The 13,882-nt window shown below is 36.5% G+C and overlaps 2 protein-coding genes across 6 annotated transcripts in view; one reads left to right on the top strand and one right to left on the bottom strand.

Annotated features, from left to right (window-relative positions):
• Window positions 1-48: 48 nt before the first annotated feature.
• LOC128261718 (integrin beta-nu) lies at window positions 49-5,096 on the bottom strand. The gene is made up of 6 exons (XM_052995547.1): window positions 4,889-5,096; window positions 4,747-4,823; window positions 4,092-4,278; window positions 2,154-2,904; window positions 1,733-1,928; window positions 49-1,537 (listed from the first exon to the last, which is right to left on the bottom strand). Exons 1-6 carry the CDS (start codon window positions 4,974-4,976, stop codon window positions 437-439), a joined length of 2,400 nt encoding a protein of 799 aa, XP_052851507.1. The 5' UTR covers window positions 4,977-5,096; the 3' UTR covers window positions 49-436.
• A 1,237-nt stretch (window positions 5,097-6,333) lies between these two features.
• Window positions 6,334-13,882, top strand: part of LOC128261732 (uncharacterized) — a 78,094-nt gene continuing 70,545 nt past the window's right edge. For 3 of the 5 annotated variants that reach the window (XR_008268281.1, XR_008268282.1, XM_052995561.1), the window contains exon 1: window positions 6,334-6,522. Coding sequence is in view for 1 of the 5 variants with exons in the window: in XM_052995561.1 (XP_052851521.1) it covers window positions 6,437-6,522 (86 nt within the window). In the remaining 4 variants the exon portion in view is untranslated. Of the gene's footprint in view, window positions 6,523-6,586; window positions 7,216-13,882 lie in introns of all 5 variants that reach the window. The other 2 variants (XM_052995565.1, XM_052995563.1) reach the window with 1 other exon arrangement.

Raw genomic sequence — 13,882 nt, 5'->3', positions numbered from 1 at the left:
TTAAATAAACCAAGTCTTAAGCCATTATTTTTCTACTAATATGAATGTAATCAAAACTTTTGCTCAACGGAATTGTCCAATTCGAAACTGAAAACCAACTTTGTTATAAATCTTTTCGTTTTTTAGCTATAACAAATTATTAGATAACTAAGCTTAGATATTATATACGAATTATTAAGCAATTCATTAAATTTTCTGTATAAACAAAAAAATTTATGTTAAAAATATATTATATGAAAACAATTGAATTTAAACAGTGTTTGTTCGTCAAAGCTTTGCAATGGTTTTAAAATCAACATAGTATTCTTTACTTAATTTGGATTTGCTTTAAGAAATACTTATAGATATACTTTGGGTTTTCTAGGAGTACAGATATTTAAAAATATAAACGATTTTCTCGAGTTGGCAATGTGAATAAACAAAAACTAAGCTCTTATCAACTAGCAAAAGGGTTCTCATCGTGTTTGACACTTAGTGCCTTGGGCACTTCGTATCTGCCCACAGGATCCCTATAAATTGGATTCTCTTGTCGCACACAAGTCTTCTGCTCTTCTAAGAACTTTGCATATTCCCTGGCATCCTTTCTCCGAATGCACCACAAAATCAAGAAGATAAGAAGCAGTCCTATAAGAAGGGTAAAGCCCGATATAAAACCAAACAGGGCCACATAGTCCAGTGGCTCGCAGTTAACTGCTTGGATGGTCAGAAAGTTCGAATGATCGATGACCTGGTAGACAAAGAAGCTGTCACATTGGATGCCATGTTTGTTCACAATTCGCACCAAGCAATGGTCTTCATCGGGATCCAATTCGTGCACAAAAGAGTAGGTGAAGTGCTCTTGCCTGTCCAAACTGGAGCATACTTGACTTAAATTATCACAAGCACCCATTCCTTGTTTTTGTTCAATTAGGCAGGTAACACAGGGCTCATAGAACTGGCAAAGTTTGTTATCCTTTTCCAGATCAATTTCGCAGAATTTCCCCAAAAATGGTTCCTCACACTGGCACTCGCCGCAGTCGCAAGTGCCTCGTTGCGAACAAATTTCACCCGTGGGTCCCAAACAGGCGTCCGTATCCTCGGCGCAATTGCATCTGGTTCCCGACCAACCGTACTTGCAAACACACTGGCCACAAAAGCACTCTGCACGCGTCTCATCGCAATCGATGCATTCGCGACACTCACAAAATGGACCCGTAAATCCAGGATCGCACAGGCAACTGCCGCAGTCACAGTCCCCGTGATTGGAGCACACCAAGGGCGAGGTGGTTTTATCCGGCAAGGGTTGGCGGCACTTCTGGAGCAGAGCTTCATTACTGGTGACATTTGTGGCATCCGTGGGGCAGGTGCAATAGGTGCCAGTCCATCCCTCATCGCAGTTGCACATGCCACAATACATATAGCCCTGGTTCTCGCAACGGAAGCGCCCCTCTTCGTTCTCCGGATCCGGAATTTCCTGGCAGGGACACGGCTGCTGAAGCTCCACATCGAGGTCCATATATTCGCTTAAGGAAGTCTCCTCTACCCGGATCTTGTGGTTCTACGGAAAGAAGAAAATTTTACTTACTATACTTCAATATCATTTGGAAAAGCAAATATTTTTAGGCGAAAAAATACGAAAATACATCTATTTTGGAACAATGTAAATATTTTAAAAGTAATGGAGTCTTTGTAAAGCCTCTCACTTTTCAATACGACAATTAATGTTTGAATATTATTATATTATCTCACTTACATAAATCTTGTTTTCTGGATATTTCTTAAGTGTGACATCCACATAGAAATCAATCTCTTTGCCCAGGCTGACATTATTGCAGTAATTTCGTTTTTGTAAGTTAGGAAACTGTCCACCGCAATCCGTATAGTAAACCATATCAATAAAGTCTGGACTGTTATCGGCGAACTGGGTGCGCTGAACTAAGCTCTCATAACTAAACAATTAAGAACAAAATTTTGAAATTATTAAGAAGTAATTATTTATAATCAGTAGACATCGGATTATAAGCAAAAACAGTTTTAAACTTCGGTTAACATTTATTTAATCATAAAAAGATTTTAGCTTATCATGATTTTGTTGAACAAGTTTAAGTCCAATAAAAGTTCAACTTTAAGAATACGGTTTTGCATATTATCCGCTGCCTTGTTATTGGACGCACCTCTTTTTGATCAGTTCCAAGATATTGGAGGAATCTGCACTAAGTATGTCCACATAACTGATTTCCTTCATCAGGGCACTGAGTTCCCTATAGCTGCTTACCACATCCTTTGTAACAGCAAAGATCACACTGATTTTGCGACGTAGTAACTCACGATAGATCTCCTCCAGCGAGGGATAATCGTACTGCAAGGAGCCGGTATACTCACCGGCATTATTCAGATGACACTTTTTATCATTGGGTTGGGTGATACCAGCTAAGAGTCCATCCCCCGCTAGATGCATAAAACCATCGGTTACCAGGATGACAACCTTTCTCGCCTGCTGTTTCCAACCGATTTCCTTGGGACAAACAATTACCTGCATCAGAGCATCCAAGCCCCCCTCAAGATTATCCAAATTTCCCGTGATCTTACTGTTAGCCACTGCCGAGGTAAAGGCAGGAATATTATCAGTTAACGATATTTGGTGTCTAAATCCATAGGTAGGTTCACATGTAGCCCGTTCTGGAGCACAGGGATTCTGCTTATTTTGCGGCAAAATCATGGGCAAAGTTGGCTTATCCGCAAAGGAACCAAATCCCAGCCGATAGTTGCCCGTTAAATTTTTTAGGGTCTGGCTGAGTTGCGCACCCAACTCCTCCAGGGTCTCCTTGTCGTCCCTCATTGTCCAGGTGAGGTCCATCAACACGTACAAATCGAGTGGATTATTGCGTGCGGTTCTATAGCTCAGCTTGATGCGTTGCGTGTTTCCTGTGGGACAAAAGAAAAAGGGGGTACAAAGTTATAGATCGGTTTACTATGCACCCGTTAAAGGCGACCTTGTTTACGAGCTGTTTTATGGGCTGACACATCTACATAAATGGAAACCAGTCTTGTCCTATATTCTGCAGTGAGGAAAAAATTACTTCCACAATATAGATACAGAAAGAATAATCACGTCTTTGGCAAACTACATTTTCTTTTTACAGTCCCCAAATAAAAAGAAACATAAATATGTTTGTTATGAATAAAGTGAATATGGTTTTTCACTTTGATATTGCCTAGATCCTTTTCTCAGTGCAGTCTGCTACTGTTTGGTAACCAATCATGACCACTTAAGGCAGTTCACACCCAGTCTAAATGATTGGGTTCCTTGTAATCCTTAAGCGTGCAATTTAACCTGCTTCTTTACACCACTTTTTCAACACTTAATTACTGGCTCTTCAGTAGTTTTTAAGCTGAGTGCGATTTCCTTATAATCGATGTTAATGCTTTTGAAATTGGTTAATAAGCTGTTCAAGATGGCAAATTATTGACAGACATTACAACGGGAACTGATTAAGGCTTAACTCAACACTAGTATGATTAAGATATGTCTATCTTTACTATGGAGTGCCAATAAAGTAAATATTCACTTTTTTTCTATAACATGCCAGCAATTATAGTAATCAGTAATAAGTAGGAGCCTATTTTTATAAATAGATATCCTCGCAGTTTCATAAATATATCAACTTAACTCTGAGAGTAACAACAAAAAATAAATAAATAATTAATACAGAAAAAAAAATGAACATATCTTATGATTCATATTTGCACGTCGACTTAAATCTTAAAATGAATAATCCACGTTTTACACTACTTATATAAATGATGGGTTCAATAAACTTATAGACAGAGAAGGGGAGAAGACACGAAAGAGAGGTATATAGAGGTATTCCCACGCCAAATACAATAACAATAAAAAGAAGATGTGACAACCACAAAATGCTGATAAGCGAAGCGCGGACACAAAACAAAATGTTTGAAAATGATGTGGAACAAATCAGCAAGGCAAATAAGAAGGAAGGGAAAGAGGAACAGTGACACACTTGATATAGAAAAAAATAGAGAGAGGGGGCTAGCCACATGGTGACACACATTTGATAAGATAACAGAATTAAATATTGAACATAACACACCTTTGACCAATTTGAGGTATGCTCGTTGGGGTGTCACCTGAACGGCCTGATCGCTAGATTCATAGTCCTTCAGGGGTTTATTCTGCAGGAGATCTAAAACCGGCTGATTCTCGTATATATCCGTCTCACTGCAGTTGTAGTGCAGGAGTAACGAACGAGAGAGACAGCGATAGCCCACTTGATATTCCTGAAAGAGAGCAAAGGATTGAGGTTACTGAAATCGCAAGGATCAGAGCAGATCAGAGTGTTGGAAGAATTTTTTTTTACTTATATAAATTAGAAGTCATTATTTTAAGCTCCAAGGCAATATCTAGAAAGCCCTTCGATTGGAATTGGAGTATTATTACAAACGTGTAAATACGGTAAGGCTGAAACCTATAACAAAATCACAGCCTGAAAATTTATACGAAATAGAATTTATCATATTTTTAATAAAAATAAATGTTTAATAATTCAAAAAGAAACAAAATAAATTAATTGATTTGGGGATTTTTAATTTGTTAAATTGCATTCTTTGTATCATTCAAATCGGAACAATTAATATATTAATGTATGGTGCATTATATGTATTTAGCCTACATTTAAAGTATAAACACTATTAGCGGCACTGGAAAGAATCTTTTTTGGTTACTAATGTCATCTTGCTTGCACTCACCTTTCCTGTGCACCAGGCGCACTCCAGGTGAGCGGCTAAACACCTTTCACAGCTGTCCGCGTGCATGCATTGATCATCTGGAGAGAGAAAGATGGCGAATTATAGAAAATTGTGTAACGGTTAAGATAATGGGTTGACAAACCGATGGTATCCGCTTTCGTATGAGAGATTCCCGAAGTTAGAGAGAGCAAGCAGATCCACAAAAACACCTGTCCGCCCAGTGACGTCATTTCCTTAATATTTGCACTCAATTTGCAATTTTTCCGATAACGCTGTTAATTTATTTTATTTTTCTATGGAATCATCCAACCGCTCCGCTTTGAAAGTTCAGCGCAACTAATATTTGTTCTGTACGAAAAGCGATGATTTGCTCCGCTCGTTGACGTTTTTTTGCTTCAATACGTGTTATCTTATCGCAAAAGCACGGTAAGAAATGTGAGAAGTTATTGGACAAATATTTTTATTAGAAATAATTACGCTATCATAGAGAGGGGGAGGAGATTATTATTAAGCGAGAGAGTGATAACAAATGAAAACAATTAGTTATTCTCTTTTGAACTTGTTGATTTGTTTTTTTCTTTATCACTTTTAATTTTTGTGTCTTTAGACCATTTAATATATTGCAACTATTAAAAAAAGTTCACATCGTTATCTGAAGTTCGTTCAACTTATTTAATTATTGGAAAATAATTTGTTTACGTATTTTTAAAGACTAATTACAAACAATTAACTTAAGATTTTGGTCCAGTGACTTTTTCTGAAAAGTTTTAAAATGTAACAGATTTTGATGGTTTTCGAGTAATATATTCAACATCTTTTGTCAGCTCTTATTTGTGGAAAGGAACATTGTCTTTCCTATAATTCTGCTTCATTTTTAAATATTTAATAACGGATGATGTATAGTTTATATTTTATCCAACTCATAATTTCGCTTTTATATGAAGACCACAAAAAACACGTAAAAATGTTTACCTTAAAAAATCAAAGATACTTAAGTTATGTAAACCTTAGATATTGTCAGCCAGCACAAAAAAATACTGAAGTTATTGTAGGAAGGCGCTACTGGGAGATTTTATGAAATACACAGTACGCAATGCATGATAAATTCTCTATGCATATGCAGATAATAGTAATTATTTTACTTTTATTGTACGGTTAAGATGTTCAATTATTATCCGATCTAAAAGGCGTTCAAAACAAAATATATTAATTACTTTATAATATCTATCTAAAATACAACCAAATATTATTCCCATGTACTCCACATCTACAGGGTATAAAATACTAGACAGGTTAAACCACTCGCTTGAAAACATTCTCTTTTGAATGCAAAAATATAGAGCAGTTTAAACAACTTAAAAACCTAAGTTTCAAAATTATGTTTAGGTTAATAAATAAAAATATCTATGTTATTATTTAATTTAAAACCCGAATTACAAGGGTTGTTTAACGCCGACTGGTCTCACTATTCGGCTCACTGGGAACAAAACTGGTTTGTATAGCGCTCTCTTCTACTCTCGTTGGATGGTATATTAGGACAAGACCAGCTGCGGTCATACTAATCGCTCTCTGTATCTCTCCCCAGCTCCACCGTTATTTCTCTCTTCATTGTTGTTCTCTTTTTCAATCGGAACGGTTCAATTTGGAGCGGAGCGCGGTTCGCTTTTTTGTGTTTTTAGCGGAAAATCGGATGAAAAACTCCAAATGTTTACCAAATGAGCGGCGACAATTACGCGACCAATTGACGAGATCGTGTGTGTTTTCCCCAATTAAACGGTGAGTGTGCGACAGGGAGGTAAAATATGCAGTCAAATTAAAGTGCGGCAATAAAAATCTAAAGGTGAAAAAGTCATTAATAAAAAAAAAAGCAAAATAGAATTGCTCTGTGGAATACAAAAAATACATATATACAAGGAGACGACGCACAGCGAAAAAGGAATTTTTTCGTGTACTACGGCGGCGCTTTGTTGTTGTTGCTGGCGTCGTGCATTTGCCTTTGTTTTGTGTACGTTGTTGTTATTGCTTTTGCGCTGGCTCTGTGATTTTGTGTTTTGAAAAATAAGAAAAGAAAGCAGGAAAACTAAAGAAAGAAAAAAACGAAACAAATCGAAACAAAATAAGAAAATGGCCCGTTTTTGCTTTTCCTGGCTGAAAAAAGTGAAAAGATAAATTTACTAAACAAAGCGGCAAAACTGTGTGCGTGTGTGGGTGGCTGTGCCTCTGTGTGAATGTGCGTGAGTCTCTAGTTTTTTGCAATTTCCACTTCACACGCTCTTTCGTGTTGGATTATTGGATTATACCGCCAATAACGGCACACGCATAGCAACAACAACTGAAAAAAAAACAACAAAAAGCGATAAAGGAGAGCAGACGACGCTGGGATTAATCATTAATGTCCTGAGAGATAAAGAACGGGAGTCTAGAGAAAGAAGAAGCAGCGGCAGACAAACAAGAAGAAGACGGCAAATGGTAAGTCAAAGCTGAGAATTTTGATTTTTTTTTCCGAAATTTTTATGATTTTTAAGTTCAGCAAAACTTTATAACCTATTAAAGTAAGAACTTGTATTATTAACCAACCCAAATAAGATTTTATTTTAATTTAGTTAAAAATTTGTTAAAAATTTCTCTTTCTTCATGTGCTTTCTTGTTAAAATTGAAAATAAAATACTATATTTAATGTTTGTTTTGCTATTAATATTCGAATTGAAACAAAGATTTTGTTAACACAACAACTTTATTAGAAGCCAAACTTATTTATAGATTTTTGACTTTTTACATAGAAAATACATTTTATATAAAATATAAAATTTGGTTTCCATCCGTTTCCGTCGGAACCTAAAGTACATATTACAAAAAAAATCTGATTCTTTTATTCGTTCTTGTTCATTGCTGCTTTACTATGGGATTTGTAACCAAATAAAATTAAATTTTTTCAATGTAATCAATTGATAAATTTAAAATATTTCTTTATATTAGCAAATGCTAAAATGTAGAACTTAACAACGTTTTTAATGTTGTCCTACTTTATAATTCCGAATGGACAAATTCTAAAACGCATAATTATTGCAACTTAAATTGAACAGAGTTGTATCTCATCAATTTGTTTGCTTCACTTGGCCCGAGCGCTCATTTTCCAATGAAAATTTATTCTAATGACGCTTTTCGCGATCCTAATCTGCTGCACATAAATTTCTTTGGCAACTTTGGGTGATTTATTGCCTGTCGATTGTCGTCGTAGTCGCAGGCGCTGCTTTTTGGCCAGTCCCAAAGACTCGGAGCGATTCGATCCGAAAAGCGGACCAGCGAGCTCCGTCCAGAGTGTACAAGTCCAGACGGGCCGGGCCGGGACGGGACAGACTGGTGCCAGCTAATGTACGCGTCTCCCAGATGCCGCGGATTAGATAAAAATTCTCAATTTATGCGTTGCGCCAGTTGCCAATTGCAGTCCACCTCCTAGGACCTACTCCTCACTCCTTCTGCTCCCGCGAGAAGCACATAAAAAACTTGTCGCGCCTACTAAAATCTTTGCCCCAGGCCCTGAGATGCCTTCATTCCAGTCTTCTCCGCAGTCTATCATTTGAAATCATGTCCCAGCGATAAGAAATTATAGTGGCCCGGTCATAATTTACGTGATTTGCCTGCCTAATGTCCTGCCGCATGACACAAGGACAAAGCGGGAGCCATAAAAATAGAGGAAGAATTCACATTTGGAGGCTGTTGTAAATGAGAAAGAATTAGGCCAGGAAGTTGGGGGCAAAAAAAAATTAGTAGTTCCAGCAAAATGGATTAAAGATGTTAAGCTTGACAACAAAGTGATTTATAAAATTATAAAGTGAAATAAAAAGAAATAAATTATAGCGAAATTTCAATAGATTTTTTGAAAGTAGTGACAAGAATCCAAATATTTACTGGTCAATATTAATCAAATATTTTTATATTTCAAAATAATTGTATGGACCGCATAAAATCAAATATTTTTTTAATCAAAAATGTTACTTAACTAATTATGTACATATATAAGGTGTTCGTCCCTTTTCCATGGGGGAATATAAACATAGAATTTATAAGCTTATGTTCGTGCTTTACCAAAAATTGTAAGCTTTTTGAAAGAAGTTATAAAGATATAAAAATTCCTTAAGGTGTATATTTTTTTAATATTTATGCACTCCGGCTTGTAAAACCTACCCATAGACAACACAGTGTGGATTATTTTCCAACCCCATAACCTACAGTAGACCCATTATTTTCCCGTAGCCCCTGGCCAGTTTTTCCCCAGAGAATGGCACTCTAGGTACACGCATACTGGAAAATCCGTTTCGTTTTGACATTTATTGTTTTTAATAGTCTCGAGAGCTAGGAAATTTTATGACACATCCTCGAGCGATAAAAATCTTTACTGCCCGGGGTACATGCATATGGTTTATTCGTTTCTCCGTTCAATAAGAGCCAAAGGTAAATAAAGTAGGGGATAAAAAGAAAGGAGACTTTGGAATTAGCCGAGGCCACCTCATAAAGTGAAAAGTGTCATAAAAATTAGTCAAGAAATCACGCTGCCCACACCCCAATTTGTATTTTTTCGGACGACCGGCCGGTTCTTTCATTTCTTTTGGACTCTTAACATTTCAGTTCCTTTCGGTTATTTGGTTGTTTGTTCTGACACATTTGTATGCTAATGAGAGAGCGGGATATGGATGTTTGGCTTGGGCTAGGGGCTTCCGGCGGTAGCCTCTTGGTCTTTTTCTTCTGACTGGAATCTATCAGTCTTTTGACGAGGGTTCGGCCGGGGAATCGCTTTCGGAGGATAATGCATGCAGCTCAGGTCTTGCATATCGAAGTGGCCGCTGATAAAGGATTTGGGAAGTAGTTTAAGCCACTCGGACCGGGTCATAAATTGAATTATAATTCAGGCATACGAAATTCTTTCTGTCTGAAAGCTTATGTCTAATGTTCTTCGGATTAAGGGTTTGGGCCGAGCAGTTGTTCCCCTCATAGCACATTTGTTGGCGCTTTAAGTACTGAATTTTTGTCGGGTGAATTAACTTGAGTTGAAAACGATAAAATGAAAACATAAAAATATGAATGTTTAAGACCTTTTCCAAGAATTATTTTTAATATTTATCTGCACTCCCAGTACAAGAATACTATTAAGAAAATATTATAACTTAACTTTAACTCAACCTTTTTTATTCCTATATACTCGCACGAATAATGTTAAGAAAACAATATAAGCTAAAAAAAATAACATATTTCTGATATAAGAGGTTTTAAGAATGGGATAGAAAAACAAAATAATATTTCGTAAGTATCTAAGTGCTTGAAATTACATTTAAATGATAAATATTGAACCCCTTTGATTGCTTTTTTTTTAAGGCTTTCAATTTCCGATTACATATCCAAGATTTCCTATGTTTTGTGTATATTTCCTTGAATCGCTTTGGTTATCTATAAATAACATTTTGCTTTCCTTTTTTTATCAACTTCCGCCACTTAATGTCTCCCCAACCAAATTGCAGCTAAACTCTTAGTTTTCCCTCCTCTCTTTCTCGCCCACCCATCTCTTTCACTGAGTCCCGTCCCTTTCTAGCAAATTGCCTTCTTTAGCTGTCTTATCCTAAAATGTGTGTGCGAGTTTGGGTGTGTAACAAAGATATCAATGGCAACGAAAATAAAAAGAAATTAGGGAGTGGGCGGACAACCTTGAACCTTGAACCGAAGGAAAATAATAGGCAGGGCTCATTTCCGTTGAGGGTCAAACAAAGACAAATATACGCGGCTAGAAGGAGATAGCTGGAGATAATACCACAAATCTAAAATCCACAAATGCCACAAAAAGTCAATAAATGTGCGCCTTTGCTAAAAATTATCAACAGCTCGTTAGCAGCAGAAAAGAAATGAACAGAGATGACTATAGAAAAGAGATATGTAAAAACTGTAGAAAAAAAATATAGAAAAGAAAGAGACAATCAAACGAGAGGAAAAACTAAAACAAACAATAGACGCACGAAAACGAAAGAGAATTAAGTGAGCCCTGGCGAAAAATAAATGATGAAAAAGAAAGTTCCGCAATTCCTCTGGTTCTCGTGCATTTTTTTCCCAGCAATTATCCGCTGGTCAAACAAAAGTCATTAAATTGCGGAAATCGGGTCACCAAACCGACGACAAACCAAACTAAAAGAGGGGAAGTAAAACAGACAAACCGAGCAAAAAAACCCCGAAAAACTGTTGAAAAAGAACATACGACTAAATTGTGAATTTATTTACATTTAATTGCATCTAAATTACAAAACGAATGCGGTTTGGCAGCATTGTCTCAGAAATAATATTTTAATGTGTGTCCTCCGCTTTCATTGTGATGATGTCCCTCCGATCCCCTCTCTTTTACTTTTTTTATTTGCCTCAGTGTCGAGATAATGATGATGATATGACTCATTAACCTCGACGCAAGACCCAAGCAAATTAGAACGACAAGAAAACTCATTCCAGCCACAAAGACACCATTTCTTTACACTTCTCAGCACAGGGAAAAAGATAATTTAAAAATAGGTTCTTTAATGCTTGGGTTTTAATAAAGCGGGAGAACTTTACTTGCCATTATTCCTATTTAGACTTTAGATCTATTAGTTCCACAATAAATTAAAAGGAGATTAAGAAGAAAATGTTAGTTAAAATTTAAATTTCTCATGCAAGCAATTTTAACTGCTAAGTTTTTTGCAACTACTTTTTTTTTTGAGATGTGTATTCTTACTCCATTTTTTTTTTATGTTTTTAAAAAGCTTAAATATAAGTATTTTCTTAGGAGTATTAGTAAAAAATGCGAACTGAGCTCAATACTTAAAAAACGTTTATATTTTATTATACAAAAATACGTTTAATCTCTAGCAGATGATTAATATGCGATAATACGCTTTTGTTTAAAAATACCTAGTGCCTGAAGCTCGGTGTAATCTTTTCTGAAGCGCATATGAGCTATATAGATACATATTTCAGCTGTCTGTGCCAGCCCGGTCTGTTTGAGCTGTAAGTGTCTATTGAGGCCGCGTTTTATTGCTGCTAAGTTCGCTTGTTGACTTTGGCTGAGTCATCATCTCGCGGTTCGTCGGTTCGGTTTGATGTTAGAAGTTCCCCATTATGGGTTTCCCCGAATACCCCTGCCCTTTGGAAAAAAGCAGCACTTAGCTGACATATTTTCCTTTGTAAAACTTAATGGTCTAGATAAAGTTCGGTCGGCTGACTGCGGTTTGTCGCTTAAAGTTTTCTAAACCGAGCATCGCATGCTTAGCATTTAAATGAGCTGAAAAACGAAGTTTCGCACTGAAGACCTCACGATGATTCAATTGGCCGTGCATTTGCTTGGCTTTTGCAATCTTTTGGATTGCAATTTGAACTTCGAAGACCACACCTTGGAACCGTTTTAATTCCATTTTGATTCGTTGGGTTGGTTTCGCGCTTGAGGTTCGGATTCGGGTTCGTCATGATTGCAATATCATCTGCAATCCGAGGCGTCTCCATTTCCCACGTTTTGTATTCTTCATAGTGCCCTGGTTGTGCAATTAGTTTGGAATTTCGAGTCATGCCTAATGAGCTGAGTGGGGTCAAGGGATTTAATTGCATCTTAAACGGTTCTCTCGACTTCAATTTTAATTCTGTCACAGCTGCAAAGGCAAATGCAAATGCAGTCGTCGAGTTCCTAACCACATCCCGTCCGCGTCGTCTTTCTATTTGTGTTTTCCCTCGGAAAATGTGTGTGTGCTTTGTTTATTGTTCATTTGTTTATTTGTTTACATGGCAAACATAAACCAAACAAGCGCCGCCACTGCTGGTGGCGAAAAACTTTTAAGCCTGAATATGTTTACAAATGGCCAAAGAAGTTGAGCCCTGCTGAGGAAAGTTGTGGGTTAATTTTAATAAACGATGTGAAGGAGCTGCCAAGGTCTTTAATTGCTCTGAGAAAATGTTATATTAATCATGGTGTTTGGGTCGCCGTCATATGTTAGTATAAATTCATATAAAAAACTATTTGCTTACCACATAAAGTGTTGTACAATATTTTAAAATACTGCTAAATAAAAGTTGCTAAATAATGTTTGTGTAAAATTTGTTTTTGTTGCCCAATTAATATTTATTTGTTTCTAATTTGTTGTTTCTAAGAAGTTTATTGCAATTGTTTAATTAAAACTTTCAGAGGTCTCTTCAAAATTGCTTAGAAAATGCATTCTTGTAGGAAGATTAAAGAAATTGAGAGGCACTCACTGGCCCAGAAATAACTATTTTCATTATCACAAACTATTTGCTCGTTCGTTTTCCCTCCTACAAAGACACATTACCGATTGTTTTCGATTCCACAAATTTGTTTACTCTTGAATGCAATTGAAACCTTTGTGGAGGTTAATTTTCTTGAAGTTTCGTAGAAAAACAACATCATTGTTTATCGTATTTCTCTCAACTGGCCTTAGCCTGGATTCATTTGTGTTTACGTGCCACATTTGGTACCATTGTTTATTCGAACTTTAGCACCAGAATGCTCCTACGAGCTCAAAACAATTCCAACTTCTTTTGCGGTTTTCTTTAAGGTCTTGCCATTAATGTTTGGGTTGGTAGCCTGTGCTTTACCAAATTATAATCCGCATTTATCGTTGCTGTAAGTGTTAATGCAGCTGCAGTAATTTTCTTCATTTTTCTCACTCTTTTTTTTTGTGTTTGGCCGGTATGTATAATGCGCTTTAATTACTGCGGGAAAAGGGTTTCCATTCGTCAGGACGAGAGATTTTCCCTCATGGCTGAATTTATGGGCCTTAACTCGAAATGTGCAAAGTAAATCGTGTTAAAAAGAACTTTTCATTTGCATTACGGCCTTCTTCCTTGTTCAGTTATTATTATTTAATTGCTGGCTCTTTAATCATCGACCAGACACGAACCGAACTGCAATTTAACATTTCATTCGATAAAAAATAAATCAAAGTGGCAACCGCTGCAAGAAAAGCAATTTCCGAATGAACCCATGGCAAATTACATGCCAAAAACACAAGACAAGCGCTTCCAACCGACTAAAACTAAAAGTTGCAGCAGAAAAAAGTCCAAGGAAAACTAAATTAAGCGCCTTTGACATAGAAAATGCAATTTGCTGAAAAAAATGTAT

Source organism: Drosophila gunungcola, unplaced genomic scaffold (assembly GCF_025200985.1).
Source record: "Drosophila gunungcola strain Sukarami unplaced genomic scaffold, Dgunungcola_SK_2 000001F, whole genome shotgun sequence".
Taxonomy (NCBI): Eukaryota; Metazoa; Arthropoda; class Insecta; order Diptera; family Drosophilidae; genus Drosophila; species Drosophila gunungcola.
This window is presented reverse-complemented; position numbering and strand designations above follow the sequence as displayed.

Bases quoted from the DNA above. Each gene is read 5' to 3' on its own strand.
- LOC128261718 (XM_052995547.1), bottom strand. From the start codon at position 4,976: ATGACGTCACTGGGCGGACAGGTGTTTTTGTGGATCTGCTTGCTCTCT. The intron at 4,824-4,888 runs GTTTGTCAACCC...TTCTCTCTCCAG, and splicing joins TACGAAAGCGGATACCATCG to ATGATCAATGCATGCACGCG. The intron at 1,538-1,732 runs GTAAGTGAGATA...TTCTTTCCGTAG, and splicing joins ATCCAGAAAACAAGATTTAT to AACCACAAGATCCGGGTAGA.